The sequence below is a fragment of the Seriola aureovittata genome, chromosome 10, assembly GCF_021018895.1.
Source record: "Seriola aureovittata isolate HTS-2021-v1 ecotype China chromosome 10, ASM2101889v1, whole genome shotgun sequence".
Classification (NCBI taxonomy): Eukaryota; Metazoa; Chordata; class Actinopteri; order Carangiformes; family Carangidae; genus Seriola; species Seriola aureovittata.
The window spans coordinates 5,708,769-5,725,028 of record NC_079373.1 but is presented as its reverse complement, the minus strand read 5'-3'; the positions used below and the strand labels follow the sequence as shown (position 1 = coordinate 5,725,028).

Below are 16,260 nucleotides of genomic sequence, written 5' to 3'. Positions count from 1 at the left end.
GTAATGATAATGATAATAATGACAACTATTATCAACATGGTCATATAGCAGAAGTAGGAGTTGCATCAAATTATCAGTAAATCAAACTGTGATTTCTTTAGTGGAAGCCTCCAATATAATAAACCGCTTTAATAGCTTATACTTGGTTAACATTCTCCACAGATGTTCCCTAAAATAGCCATAATATGATCATATTCAACATGAAATGAAATTTGTATACTGTAGCACCATTTCATATGAAAGTAGTTCAGAGTGCAGTTACAGGATAATAAGATAAAACAAACAAAGACGAACATAAACAGAGAATTAGATGAAATGTAAGTATGCGCTGGTGACAAGTAAATGTTCACTACATAAGTACAATTTTGTACTTTATTTTCTTTTTTTGCTCCATTTTACTTCCACTCCCCAAATTTCAGAGGGAAATATTGTAGTTTTTACTCCACTACATCTATTTAACAGTTCAAGTTACTTTTCAGACTAACTTCTTATAGTATCCAATAGTATGGACAAGCATAATGAGTACTTTTATTTTTGATACATTAAGTAAATTTTATTGCAAATTCTTTTTTACTAAGTAAAATTCTGAATTCATGGCAAACTTGCCACACAGTGATTTCAGTCAGACTGTTAACCACTATAGCTTTATGTATGGGGCCCTGATTTATGTGCTAGACCACTGATTGTCTGATTACTTATTGCAAATAACTTTACTCAAGTGGATAAAGATCTAACCATATTCAAAAATATTTCCATCATGTACACAACTTTGTTCTGTAAAACTCCGGTATAGTTTGCAGTTCTTGATCGGCCAACAAAAAAAATCGTCGCTGGTGGGAAACGGTGGGAAAGATGACAGCGTGACGTTTCAGCAGCAGCAGCAGCAGCAGCAGTAGCACCAGCAGCAGCACCAGCAGCAGCAGCCTCCTCAGCTTCCCTCTCCCTGGATGTCCAAGGTATCTACACAGCTCACTTACTGATTATTATCCGACCAAACCCCCTTTGTAGTGTCATTTTGGCCTGATAATTATGTGTAGTTGGTAGAAATTAAAGCAGTGACGTAGCGTTGGTAGCACACAGTGTTGCTAACGACTGCTCGGCCCACCGCATGCTAGCAGGTATAGCTTAACGCTAGCTGCTAAAATAAACTAATACTCTGGGATTTATTGATGTCAGTGAATCCAAATAGACCCCAACTAGATGAAGGTTTACACCACCTGTTTGCAAAGACGTTTGTAGTCTGAGCGTATTACAAACGTCATGTTAGTCAATGTTTTATTTTGTTATAAAACTGAAGTTCAATGTTCAATTTAATGATGCAACTTTACTTAGGTACACCTAGCAAAAACTAATAGACAGATAGATATATACTTTATTTAATGCAGTCTAATACAACAGCCCTGCAGTTAATCAGTATTCATTCACCATTTAATTTGTATAAGTGAGGGTAGGTTAAATAGAATAAATAATCTCTCTGTTTAGTCCAATGCAGTTCAACAGCTCTACAGACAACATCCCCCAAATGGTCATGCATGAAACAGACAACATTAGTTTTAGTTGGATGTACCTAATAAACTGGCATCAGAGTGTATGTACCATTGATATGAAGTAACCCAGTGAGATCCTGTCCATGTATTCTACGGTACCTGACCTCCATTTGTGGAGCCACTGGTTTAGGGTGCAGACGGGAACAAATGATTAGATAAGCACGTATTGTTTTGACAGTGATTGGCAAATTACAGTTGTATGTATATGTCTCAGCGCCACAGGGCAAATTACATATTGTTGATTTTTGAAGTTAGAATAAGGAAATGTGTCCCTTGCAGCATGCAGACATTAAAATTCAGCCTTTCTTCAACTGTTAATGTACTGTTACTCTGTCTTTCATGAACTTTACAAGTAGGTCTTAGTCAGTACCTAGTTCGTATTTCCACCCTTGTACTTCACTGTTGGCAAATAACAGGTTACTAAGTACTGAATTAACTTCTGTACATGTCATGAAATAAAAGGTAGCAGTGCACTAACATTTGAAGAAAGGCTCAATCTTTAATGTCTGTTTGCTGAATTTACTTCTTTTCACTTCAAAAATCAACCAACTTTTGCATACGAGGTCTTTATGTCTGGGATATGGTTTTCATTCATTGCAGAAGCTATCCAAAGCTGTCACCTTGAGCTCTGGGAAATGATCACAGACATTTTGTATTGTTTTCTAATATTTTATAGACCAAGCCAATGGTAGAAAAAAAAAACAATCATAATTTTAAGACATCTGAGATAAATATGTTTATGAACGAAAGCACATGGTGTTTTTAGGCTTGTAAATAGTGACATTTCGTCAACCACATTACCTTCCAATATAACTTTCCTCAGTAGTCTCAGGGAAGTGGATGGTCAGTCTTAGAGCAAGGGGGAAAATGCCTACAAAAATATTTTTTTTTCCTGATTAGAGTCCCCATGGATGACCTGACCCAAGCCCTCTCGGCCAGCTTTGCTGTGTCCAAGGAGCCCAACAGTACCGCCGCCCCACACCCTCGGCTGGCCCAGTACAAGAGCAAGTACAGTGTGCTAGAGCAGAGTGAGCGACGGAGGCGCTTCCTTGACCTGCAGAAAAGGTACATGTCGAAACTATTTAGTGTTTGTCCAGTCCAAATGGTATGTGTGTTTATACATGGGAATGTACTTAAATTGCCTTAATTGCCATTAATTTGTTTGAAGTGTAAAATAAGAGGATGGATTTCTACCTTCCTGCTCTCTACATTGCGACATTAGCAGATTTTCATCAGTGAATGCTCACTATTGATAAGTGGCATTTACATCTGCTTTGTGTTGGTTCCAGCTACTTAGAACGAGTTATATTGCAGCCACAATATTGGTTAGCTGTTTAACATGACTCTCTCCAAATTGGACACAATTGGCCAATTTAAAAATAAAATGCAAATGAATGACTGATTTCGCTTCAGGAGGCTGCTGTTTTATTGCATTTTTTAATGTTATGAGTAACTTGTAGGCTCAAGCTCAATCATGCCACAGCCGAAGTGTCTGATGGAGCTTTCTTTTTTCCATTGGCCGTCTAAGTAAGCGGTTAAACTACGTCAACCATGCACGGCGTCTGGCTGATGGGGACTGGACAGGCGCAGACAGCGATCCGGAGGAGGACATGGAGAAAAAGGAGGAGGGGGAACAGCAGCAAGATGGCAACGCCGAGGAGGGGATGGAGATTGAGAGGAGGAAGCTGCCGAAACATTATGCAAACCAGGTCAGTGTTTGACGTATTATGACCCAGATATATTACTGTTACACATGTGTGAAGGTCAACTAATTATTCAAGTATCTTTTTTTAATCTGCATTCTTCTCTGTTTATTCCAGCAGAGGGCGCTTTAGTTTTTAGAATTACAGCCCTGTTCTCTGGCATTAGACTCAGTCTGCAATACATCACACTCTTCTTTAATGCTGACAGATTTTTCCAATAATTCTGGGACTCTCCAATACAAATGTTGATGAAGATGAAATGCTGAGCTTGTTAACGAACCTCCCTATCCTCCTCAGCTCATGCTGTCAGAGTGGCTGGTGGACGTGCCATCAGAACTGGACACTGATTGGCTGATGGTGGTCTGTCCTGTGGGGAAAAGATCTCTCATTGTTGCCTCCAAGGTAGGAACCTGTCACTGCTCTTTCACTGTCTCACATGATCTGTTACCGCAGTCCTTGAATTCAAGAATTCAGGAAAGAAGAATAAAATCAGGTTATGGTGCCACCTTGATACCTGGCTGGATATAGAACTGTCAGTCAAATACAGCTGAGCTTCTTTGAGCCACTTCTTATTGGCTTTTGAAGTCTTTTCCATCTCTGCTGGTTTTGATGTGTCATCTTTCAGCCCAGATCGAAAGTCTTACGAGTCTCCAGATGTGTTTAACTTGAAGAACAGCAACCAGCATCTATTTGATTTCTTTTTGATCTAAATGCACTATCACGGCTTTTCCCGAATCAGTACTTTTGAGGGGATTACTGCACGTTACTTCTGTTATCTGTAAATTCAACGCTGCATTCCTGGTATTGAAGAGAATGGTGTGAGTAAGATGAGCCACCTTTTCTGGGTAACTGTACACAATATTCATGATACGGGGTAATGCATGGAGTAATTTTCCTGAGTCTGTGACAGAGAAGCCAGTAAGTGTGAACTGATGTCACTATAATGCTGTGAAGAAGTTGATTCATGTATGTAAGGTGCACAGCGAACACCGTATGAATCATAAGATTTGCATAATTTTGAGTCTGAGTCGCTAAGTGAATCAGTTTTATCTAAATAAAACATGCAGCTGCATAAATAGCCACAGGCATATATTTGTTTTAAACCCATTAAGTAAACTACATGACTACAAGAATGTAATGTAAAAAAGAAAAAGGGTTTGGCCTTGGCACTGAAGGGTTGAGGAAACTGGAAAACGAGAAGTAGAGAAAGCGACTTCTGCCAGACAACACTAAACGTATTGAGCCACGTTGTGTCTCGTCATCCAGTTTGAAATAAGAGAAGTAACCGCCATGCTGATTCAAACCTGAATTATATCATTAGATTGTAAAACAGAAAGAAAATAAAAGACGATCAGGTAAGAGACAGATTTTACAGCACACAAAGTTTCTAATTTGTGTAGTATTTTACCACTTTTCTACCTCCTCATACAATTAGACAAAAGACTGTGTGTCAGTTGTTAAGCTATAATACCTAAAGCAATGGTTCCCAAAGCTAGGGCCATAAAGCCAGTACCCTTTGCTATAAAAGCTGAGTAATAATTATAAAGCTTTATAAAATGTTCGGCTGTAACTTCCTTGAATTCTGCACAGTCTGTTCTGCAACATTCCTCAGCTCTCCTTGTCAAGCTCACAACAACCTGATACTGATTCTGAACTGAAGTAGGTTCTTGATCTGCCAGTGCTATGTTTGTACGACTGCAACTTCCTAACATGAGTAAAAAAAAAAAAGAAAACCCCTGAGAGCTTGAGAGAGAGCTTTAGAGTTGTTTCAGTAGACGAATGTCAAAACAAAAAAGATTGGCAACCCCTAATCTACAGAAAATGCTGAGAGCCTGGAGTTTGTATTTACACGTCACATCTTATGAGTTGTCAGAAACAGAAAATCCAAAATTCAGATGATGCTGAGTAAAAGCCGGTGTGTGGCAGTCACCGGGGCCTGTGGTGAATCATAAGAAACCCATCAGTCTGATTAAACACCACCTAACATTCCCATTATTGAGTATTAATATATTCTACAGTATTTTCAAAATCATCATGAAGACATAAAGAGAAGAAGAAGTGAAATTAGCTAAACTTATTGTGAAAAATGGACTTTAGTCAGAAATTTGGGAAATTTCTCATTCACTTTCTTGCAACATCACGTTTGTGATGGAGTAGTCTTAAATGTTAATGTCAATGTTCATTTACATTGTATTGTATCAGTCTTATGATTCATGAGTATTGGAAAGGCTTGAAAATGCTTATCAGCATTAGATATGGATTACTGGTAACTGGTACAATGTGCCTGTCCTGTCGTGTGCTCTAACCTTTGTTGCAGTGGTGTCACTAACACTCCACACCCTGTGATGCAACCGTCTACAGTATCATAATGACTGTGTGCACCTATAGTCAGTCGGTTCCTCGTTCCTTACATCAGACGTTGACCCCACTGATGACAAACATGTGGAGCACCACGGCCCAGCGCTCTCTACAAAATGAGAACTGAAGATTCTTTGAAAAACAGAAACAACAGATGGTTCCCAGTGCTGGAGGAGAGCTGAATGACACGTTTCATCTGCTCGCAAGCATTGGCAGTCATTTGTCAGAGTTACACAATATGACACTGTGAGCTTTTAAAGCTGCTGCTGCTGTATAGCTCTATTTTTAAATGCACAAAGGCAGCTCCAAACAGATTATGCTCATAAATTATGATACAAATAATATACAAAGGATGAAACTTGAATAAGAGAGTGGTCTCAGGCTTTTGGACCCTCTTTATTTAAAGCTGGGCAATAATTCAGGAGTACTGAGTGGGATCGAACTCCAACAGTTGAGTTATCGAGTAGTAATCAACCGATCATTTTAGATGAGGATGACAATGTGATAATATTGCGGTGTTGTTTTAAATTTAAATAATTTAAGTTAATGATTCAAAGTAAATTATAATTAAAAGAGAAACAGTTGTTGCAGTTTTCGTTTTACGAATACAAGTTTTTTCTTCGCGGAACACGTTTCATGTCATTGAACATCAGACTGATCAATTTATAAGTGATTTTTTTGCCAATATTTGTCATATCATAATGTATATCACACCTAACTTAAATATATATATATTTAAAAACATTTTTGTACAGATTTATCTGAATCATCAATATATTGGTGTTGTAAATCTCCCATTGACCATGTCTGTGTATAAGGTGACCTTACATGAGATTCTGAGGTTTAGAAAAACCTAAGTTTGAATCGTTACGCAAAAGCCAGTGTCAGATAGTGTCATCAGGCTACATTTACACACATGCCTTTATAAGGTTGTAAGGATGTGGGCCATAAGGCCAACCAATAGAAAAACCACAGCTAACAAATTGCAGGTGTTGTCTTACCCCTCATGTGGGGTCTCTGTTTTTGACTTTTTTTCTGAAGGGCTCCACTGCAGCGTACACTAAAAGCGGCTACTGTGTGAACCGTTTCCCCTCCCTGCTGCCCGGTGGGAACCGACACAACTCTGCCATGGGAAAAGGTAGGAGGGCCGCTTGTATCTCTGGAGGGCAGTGGTTCACTAAAATGGACCGCCTGGGTATTTTCGCAACACGCACAAGTGTTTCACCAACAGTAGATTCTTCTGTTGTCTCCCATTCACTCGTGAGGTTTTTATTTTCTTTCTTTTTTTTTACTTTTTAAGCTTTTTAACCTTTTAAACTCCACCTACCTGCTGGTGGGACAGACAGTACGAACTCATGCCATGCAACTTTATTTTTAAATTCTAGTGGAGACCCCAAACTTTCCTAAGGTACTAAATTTGACTGAATAAAATGTTGATTATTATAGATTATTTCCATTTTAATGGATTGGTGATTTTAATTAAGAGATTTTTTATATTCTCTTAACGCTACTTAAGGGGAAATAAAAGGGAATATCTGGACATTAAGGGGTCAGTGAAAGCAGAGATCTAACTAAAACACCCAGTGAAGAGTTGATATTGTCACTATTAATATCAGTTTTTTTGGGGGCTTTTTGTGCCTTTATTGATAGAGCAGTGGAGAGAGACAGGAAATGGGGAGGCAGAGAAAGGGGGAATGACATGCAGCAAAGGGCTTGTCCGATGCAGGACTCGAACCTTACCCTCTGTATATGGGGCGGATGCTCAACCAACTGAGCTATACGACGCCCCCAGTTTTGTCTTTTGTTGTTTGTTGACTTTTAAACAAGTTTTTTTTTTTTTTATATATATATATATATATATATATATATATATATATATATATATCCTTTTGTAGCTAAAGAGTCTCGCAGCACTGGTTGTTCATTGATGCACCATCCTCAGGGTGTTGGGTGGGGGTTTGTTGTTGGTGTTTTGAAATTCTTTTGGTTAATTTGACCTAAAAATGATTTGCACAACCAAATAATACCAGAACTTAGATCTTAATATCAGAATAATTGAGCCAATGTTACAGATCAAAAATCACATCATGCACCCTGCAGATATCTGGAATATATTCGTATTGCTTTTTATTAATTCAATAATAGTAAAGATTATATCATAAGTCAGCATAAGGGAGTTTTATACCTGTAAATTTTGTATATCTGTAAATTGGTCTTTGAATTTGCCTCATGCAGACTACACAATCCTGGACTGCATTTACAGCGAAGTGGACAGAACATACTACATCCTGGACGTCATGTGCTGGAGAGGCCACCCGGTCTACGACTGCCCGGTAAGACTGGCGTCTTAATCCTCCAGCAATCCAGGAATGCTTGTCTAATTGCTTAAGTAGCAAAGTCTGGGCCACAGATGTGCTTTTTTACCATGTTGCCAATCTCATTGGCTCAGGATTTGAAATAGGAGTTTTTTGTTTACAGTGCTTGTTTTCTCATCAACAGACTGAGTTCCGTTTCTACTGGCTTCAGTCCAAAGTCCAGGAGACGGACGGCCTATCAGAGATCGCCAAACGCAACCCTGTGAGTACCAGAAACAGGAGTGGAGCCTCTCCACTTCATGCCCCACTTTTTCTTCCTAAGTTTTCTGTTGTTGGAGACACTGTGACGTGTTTATTCAGTCTTTGGGTTTCTGAATGTTGTGTGTGTTGTGTTTCATGCCTTGCTGCACTTAATTTCCTTATATGGGATAAATAAAATCCTGAACTTAAACCTACACTTCCTCAGGGGGAAAATAAGACAAAGGAACATTAAAGACAAACTCTCATTACTGTCTTGGGGACTAATTGTGCACTGAAGTAATTATTGCCCACAAATCTTGAAGATTATGGTGCTGGAGTGAACTTTGAGTTCCACCTCTAAACCTTCAGTGTTTGTGTGGCCCAGCTCAGCAGAAGCTGAATCAGGCTTAGTCCTTGCAGAGTGAGCTCACCATTGGAATTTTCTCACATTTGACAAGAAGACAAATTGTGTTGGGAACTAACATCATGGTGCTCTGGTTTTGTTTGGTCCAACAGTTCCGGTTTGTGAGCCTCCAAAGCACAGACTGCACAGCAGAATCAATTCAGAAAGCCCTGGCAGCTGAGTACAGCTTCAGCGTAAGAACAGTTCATTTGATCTTAAAATGTTTTCTACAAAAACCTTGCTCTGCCTCCAGAGTGCTGGATGTAATGATGTGTTTATGGAGGAAAATCTGTATATTTTCTGAAAGACAAACTGAAATATATTTTGTTTGCTTCTCTTCAAGCTTTGACGAGTTTAATTCTGAATTTCTGGCTGCAGGTGGATGGTCTCCTTTTCTACCACAGGCAGACCCACTACACTCCCGGCAGCACCCCTCTAGTGGGCTGGCTTCGCCCCTACATGGTCACTGACATCCTGGGTATAGAGGTTCCCGTAGGACCCCTCACCACTAAGCCTGAGTATGCCAGCCACCAGCTGCAGCAGATCCTGGAGCACAAAAAAACATCAAGCGAAGTCCGCCCAGCTAACAGAAGCGGAGGCTACGAGCTAGAGTACCTATCCACGCCGAGCCAGGACAGTGCGGACTCTCTGAACTTTTTGAATCAAAATCCAATAAGGGAAGCGAACATGGAGATCTGAGTGGGAGGCTTAACGAGATGCAAATTGCCAACTCAGTGTTTCTGAGTGGCGTCAGCCCACATATGGCTCTTTAGAATGTCTGCTGAATGGTTCTGCAGATCTGACCAATTGCAAAGCATGGCTAATTCTAATCCGGCACTGCTCAGGATGCCCTCAGCGTGCAGATTAGTAGAGCTATGCTGTATATGTGTTTTTATTTTGGCTAAAAACAGTTACATCTTCACTTTTACCTGCTGCAGAACTTGGAAACAATTAGTTTCCTTGAGAATAATTGCACAGCATTTAGCCACTATAATTACAATGTCACAGTCTGTTATGCAGATCCCTTTCATAACACCATAGGTGGTCGCATGCGATCAAAAAAAGAGGACAAGAGGTGTCTTATGTAAGATTTTGCTGCTCAGCGCTTTGTGCACTTAAAACAGATCTCACATAAGAAACATCTCATCTTTACTGTTATCAGTTGTTTGTAGGTTTTCTGACGATGTCTTTGATGCGTATTCACTGATCGTTAATTTGAGCAACAGAGTTTAGGATTCATTCATTGTTTTGGAAGGTGAGATGTTGCTGCCTGGTCAGACCCTGTGAGTTGTCATCATGCTGAACAGCAGGAGTGGCATAGGCTTTTACAGTTTAATACAAAGTTTAACATTGCTAAGGTGTTTTAAAGTGTATGTTTCTAAATAAATGTTTTTTTTATTGGACTACAGTCCTGTTCACTGTGTTGCCATGGGTTGTTGAATTTTTTTTGTTTTGTTTAAAAATTAAGTCTTGCTAACAGAAATTTAACAAATTTGGATTCTGGTGGCTTTTCCACCACTTGGTTATGTGATGCAACTAAAAGTATCAAACAAAAAAAATGAAGTTTGAGGAATTAATATATCAAATTCTAGTCTTTGATAGTTAATTTTACAAAATAGTGTTGATTCTGTGATAAAACAAGGACTGACATAAAATAAAGCTAGAAAAAAAAGCCTAGAGAGAGAATATATATCATCTTCTACTTAATGCCCAAGCTCTGTCAGTGTACCTGTGAGTAGCTGATGTTCCAGTATATGATGTGACTCATACTGCTGTTCATACTGCCAGCGCTCATGAGCAGAGTTCGTGAGCGTCCCTTCCTCTCTGCTCTTAGCTTACTGTGCCATTTGCGTAACTGAAGAACTGGGTGGAAACTGTACAGGAAAAGACGTGTGAAGTGTCTGGCAGGGCTGTGAACTTGGTTTTAGTGACCTGTGCCAACACATCCTGACAAAGAACACCTCAGATCGCCTCAGGTTACCAGATCTTGGTTATGTGAAGTAGTTTACAATGTCTGAGGAAGGGAGGTGACCTCATTTTCCTTTTCCTTTCTCCCCAGTTTTTAAACAAATTACAGTTTTGAATTTGAGTTGCTTCTGGTTACCTATAACCTATATACTATATACACCTACAACATAATGAGGTCTCTCTCAGATAATTATTTTTAAGACTTAGTAGTCTTAGTAGTAGTAGTAGTAACTTTAAAACTAGTGTCTGTAGGGATGGCTTTGTTGGTCAGTCCACCTCTTTGGTTCAGACTCAAATATCTAACAACTATTGGATGTATGGCCATGAAATCTCCAGAGGATAAAGCCAATATACCTATGACTATCTCTACACCAACTTGATGAGACTGGCACAAATTCGTTCTGACTTTCACGATCCTGACTTTTCCTCTAGTGCCGCTTTGATTGATATTTTTGGTTTCAATGTTTCAAAACCTGTTGAATGGATTGTCATGAAACTTGGTTAAGACATTTATACCCTCCTCTGGATAAATTGTAATCCTTTTGGTAGTCCCTTAACTTTAACCATCATCAATTTAAAATTTGTCCAGTCTTAGTTTATGACTAAATACCTGCTAAACTGACATTTCCCCAACTTTACTTTTATTTAATGCTAATTGGCAAATGAATCAATGCTAAATGATAACTTAAGATGGTAGTGAACATTATTCCTGCTTACCATTAGCATTTTGGCATTGTCATTGTGGTCACGTGGTGACGTTAGCATTCAACTCAAAGCCCTGCTGAGTGCAGCTCACAGAGCTGCTAGCTTAGCTGTTGGTTAAACCCAGAGCATTGTAATACATAAATTCTCGTGGAACATTTCAACAGCTGTTGAATGGTTCGACATTAAACCTGGTAGACATTCATACATACCCTCCTCTGGATGAAGTGTAATCCCCTTTGGTAGTCCTTTAACTTTTATCAAGCACCATCATCAAGTTATAATTGGTAAACATAAACATTATTCCTGCTTACCATTGGCATTTTGGCATTGTCACTGTGAGCATCTTTGTGTGCAGATCTTATCATTTAGCTCAAAGCCCGGCTGAATACAGCGTCATAGAGCTGCTAGCTTAGGTGTGGTTTAAATTCAGAGTATTTGAAGTCATCACTTTGGCCTTTTTTTAGAGAGTTTAGAGATAAGGTAGCTGAACAGTACAGGGGTTTGTGTTTAAAAGACACATGTTGTGTGTTTGTGCCACTACTCACTTTTTCTACAATGGAAAAAAACAAATGTTATTTTCTCCTTGCCTTGCTTTTGCGATGGTATCACTATTGCTATCACCACCTACACGGAACAGATGAAAGTAACATGTTCAATCATTACCCTCTGTGGGGATTATTATAATTCATTCTGGGAAACGTAGGAGATCACTGACTGAGGAGGAGGAGGAAGGTGCAAAATGCAGCTGAAGGAAACTATACCACAATTACAATACCTCATCACCTGATAACTCCTGGAAAGCAACACCAAAGACAATCAATAATTTTTCATTATCTGCTTTTTGATGAGATTTCACTTCTATCTAAATGCAGACAAGGAAAAAAAATATGTATAACAGTGATGATGACATTTATGATAAATCAGGTTCAAATGAGTTGAATTTTTCTATATATACTCCATGTTTCCACATGGTTTTAGGACTCATCTCCCACTGTGTCGCTGCTTCTCTCGTCAACGTGTGTGTGTGTGTGTGTGTGTGTGTGTAAACAGTACATGCCAGATTTCTGCAAAAAGCTCTAAAGGATTTGGCTTTACTGGAGTGTAGTATTTCAGAGCAAGATATTTGATAAAGTTCATCGAGTACAGTCAGATTTTTTTTTCTTTCACATTCAGTCACCTCTACACCCAAGGGTCTGTAAAAGAGAGCATGTGGTTTACTGCAAGACAGCTATTAATCAGCAGCACCGATTACTTTCCAGGAACTGAGCACCTGTCAGTCCACAGTTACACTTTTCAGAGCATTCTCAGTCTCCCACACACATGCACAGACTCACACGTACAATGTTGCTTACTTCAGCCCTCTCTGATCTTTACGAAAGGCCTTGTCACAAGACAAACAGATTTGTGTTTCTCCTCTTCAACACCTGTCACATAAAGGGTGTTTAACCTCCATGGCTGGTTTTAGTTCCTGGTGTTATTGTCTGAAGGAAGATGCATGTTGATTTGTGGGTCTGCAGAGGGCTGTAGCCAGGATTTAATTAATCATAAGGTCAAATACAAATCCGCTAGAGGCTCCACTCCTACACCCCTTAGACATTTTGAACTTGAGCAAACAAAATATTTTTTTAATATTATTTTAAAGAATGAATTTAAAGGAATGTTTATTCTCTTTGTCCCAAAAAAGATTTTATGTCTGTACTGTAGATAAGGTAAGCAGCTGGTTAGCCTAAGCTTAACATAAACTCCAACTACCAGCATCTCTAAAGCTATAAAATAACACGTTATATCTTGTTTGTTTAATCAACATTTGTAAGAACACATGGTTTTAGGGATTGCATTTAATAGCTGAGCTTCAGAGCTACCAGAGCGGCTAGTTGCTTTGCCCTTTGCAGTCATTATGCTAAGCTAACCTGCAGCTGTTGGGTGAAGGCCTATATTTAACATACAGACATGAGAGTGGTAGCAATCTTCTCATCTAACTCTCAGCAAGAAAGCGAATAACCAAATAGGCTACTACCTCAACTATACTTTATTGTTTTTGTTTGTTTATTTTTGTTTTTTTTTGCAGAAAAGTATAATCACATTTAAAGATCTTTATTCTAAAAAAAAAAAAAAAAAAACATCAAAATCAGGGTTCAAAGCCCATCATGTTTAATGTGTTTGTAGCTGTAGAATGTCATTTGCTCCACAGGTCATTAAACTCTCCAAATTCCCAGACATAATAGTGAGGGCATGACCTTGGCATCCTCATACAGCCCTGGGTCCACAATGTTTTGCTCAGTACATTTGCGATTCCTAGAAAATTCAGTTATATGTGATTTCCATACAGCCATAGCATGAGCTTTAATCACTTTAGCCTTAATATATGGGGTCTGCAGTGGATCGTGCTGAACCAGAGGCCTCCACATTCTGTTCATTAGACAACATCTTGGAGTAAACTGATCTTTTTGGAAACTAAATACCTTAACCTCTCTCTCTAGCTTTTACTGACTGGTACAGTGAGTTAAATCAGGCCATCATCTCATAAGTATTTGATGCACTCAAACTTTTTTTTGTCAGGCTGGATATTACGTGGGCAGGGCCAAGAGTTTACCAATCCCATTTCCCCAAATGACATGATGTCAGCTGGTTTCACAGGAAGTCTATTGTTGTCCACCCCCTTTTCCCTTTGGTTTTCAAGCCAGACTTTCTCACGCCTCATTATTTACAGTTGGCCTATTGTGGGATCTTGTTATTTGTGTAAAAAAACAAACAGCACAATGAATGTACCTACAGTACTGGTAAAAGGTTTCAGAAGACCTTCATTTTTTCCAGTTGTTACTTACTACAGTTCCCACAAATGTCTTGCGCTTGTAGTTTGCTTTGCTTTATCCTTCTGTCCAGTTCATCCTGAACCAGCTCGATAGGGTTTAAGTCTGGAGACTGTGTTGGTCTCCCATTATGAGAAGCCACTGTCTATTTCTTTTCCTCTAATGTTTTGGCTCATTATCTTGCTATTGGATGAACTGCTGACCAACCAGTCTGTCTTCATTTGTTACTTGCATTTTTCTCTCCATTCAGATAGCAATATACAGTAACAACTCCTGCAGTACAGTGTTGTCATGATAATGCATCCAAGGTAGTAGTAAAACACTTTATTCCAACACTGTCTTTTTACAACGCATGTTGATAAAAGTCCTGTTGTCTATGAAATTTTCATGATTTTTCATTTTTTGATGACCAAAACTTGTTACAGTTTACCACTGACCTTTGTGCCATTTAAGGCTATTCACTGGGCTTGAACTGCTGGAATTGTTCTAAAATTTAGTGTTGTGTATAATTTCCAACCTTTCCTTAAAAGCCACCCCCTTAAAAAATAGCCTACCTGTCTCAAAATCAGCCCCACCATCAGACAGGGTCAAAGGTTAACCTTTGAATTAGATTAAGTACAACAATTTATGTACCTATATCACTGACAATAATGTGTTGAAAACACATTTCAACCTGTCCCCATCCCTCATTGTTATTGTGTAAATATTGCAGTAGAAACACTGGCCAGTCAGATGTTCAGAGCACACATGGGCAGTGAACTGACTAGCTAAGTCAAAATGCTGAATAACCAACAATCAGGGCCTCAAAAACAGAAAAGCCAAGTAAAGTGAGAACAAGGTGGCCAAATTTCTGGCTATAAAAATGTACCAGGTATGACAGGCGAAGCTCAAAGTAGCAAATGTAAGGAGCTAGGCAGACTAGCACATAAATCTTTAGCTAGCTTAATCATTCTCAAATGTTAGCATGCTCACTTAACTAGATTAAAAAACACTGCTGAATGCCTTTATAAAGCCTTTAAATTGCAATCTGCTGGTATTACTAATTCTTGCATGGTTGTTAGAGACTCCATCTGTGTCACTGCAAGGCTTATGGCGGAGAGCTGACTGAAATTGACTGTGTTGGTATTAGAGCTAAGGGTGGGTGATGGTGGTGGTGCAGGACTGAGTGTGCCCCTGTCTACAATTCCTAATGGCTGGCCTGTTCAAATGGCTTTTACTTCTTCACAAGTATAACAAGATATCTATGATGAGGACATTAACACAGCATTGAGAAATATTTCCAACCTTTCTTTCCCACTCTCTAGCCCTGTTTTGCATCACGTTACTTTTATAGTCTTATTGGAACACATCAAGGTAACTCATCAATAATCTTGCAGGAAATGGAGTCTCTCGACTGCACTCGAACCAACCTTCCCTCTGAATATATATCAGCAGCTGATAATATTCCTAGGGAGACCTGCGTGTGTGTCTGTGGGTCATATTACAGCAACTTTATCATTCTGTTGGGTATTTTCTGTTTCCTATGATGTCATGCAATTCCTGTAAAGTGTACTGGGTTATTATGTAGCCTGGGGAATGCATGAGTTGAGAGTTTCACTAATTAAATTGCTATTCTTGAAACCAACTATTACGGAAGGGCCTGCTCCTATTATTAGTAATTTCCTCTCACTTTATTTCATGCATTAGTAATGTTAGTAATCGTTTGGAGAGTGCTGTTATGATGTAGACCTATAGCGAATACTAATGCACAAAAAACTGTATATTTTAAATATACACCACAGTGGCAGATAAGTAATATGTCAGTCTTTGCTAGCTGTATGTTCATATTTAACCTTACAAAAAATCTTCTTGTCTAAGTCTCAGCAAGACAGGAAAATATTAGGCTATATATCCCAAACTAAACTCTTCCTTTCATTTAAATGACAAATTTGACTATTTATTGGCTGGGAGCAGTAACTGTCACTGCTGGTTGCCATGGAAACTGCTTGAACTAAGTAGTCCAAGATGTAACCCCTGTTAAACGGCAAATTGTTGTTTTTGGATTTAGGCTTTTGTACAGGTTAAACAAATAAGACATACCATGTTAATTAGTACACTTTAGAGATACTTGTATGCGGACTTTTTTTTTTTACCAATTGAAAGAATCAGGCTAGCTGTTTCCCGTCTTTATGCTAAAGTAAACTAGCATTAAGCTAACTTTGTTTAACTCCT

General features: G+C 38.9%; 1 protein-coding gene across 1 annotated transcript; it reads left to right on the top strand.

Annotated features, from left to right (window-relative positions):
• Nucleotides 1–835: 835 nt before the first annotated feature.
• Nucleotides 836–9,974, top strand: snupn (snurportin 1). The gene is made up of 9 exons (XM_056388171.1): nt 836–956; nt 2,448–2,612; nt 3,076–3,256; nt 3,548–3,652; nt 6,650–6,746; nt 7,844–7,941; nt 8,108–8,185; nt 8,680–8,760; nt 8,945–9,974. The coding sequence occupies exons 2-9, from the start codon at nt 2,455–2,457 to the stop codon at nt 9,263–9,265; spliced, it is 1,119 nt and encodes a 372-aa protein (XP_056244146.1). The 5' UTR covers nt 836–956; nt 2,448–2,454; the 3' UTR covers nt 9,266–9,974.
• Nucleotides 9,975–16,260: the final 6,286 nt, after the last annotated feature.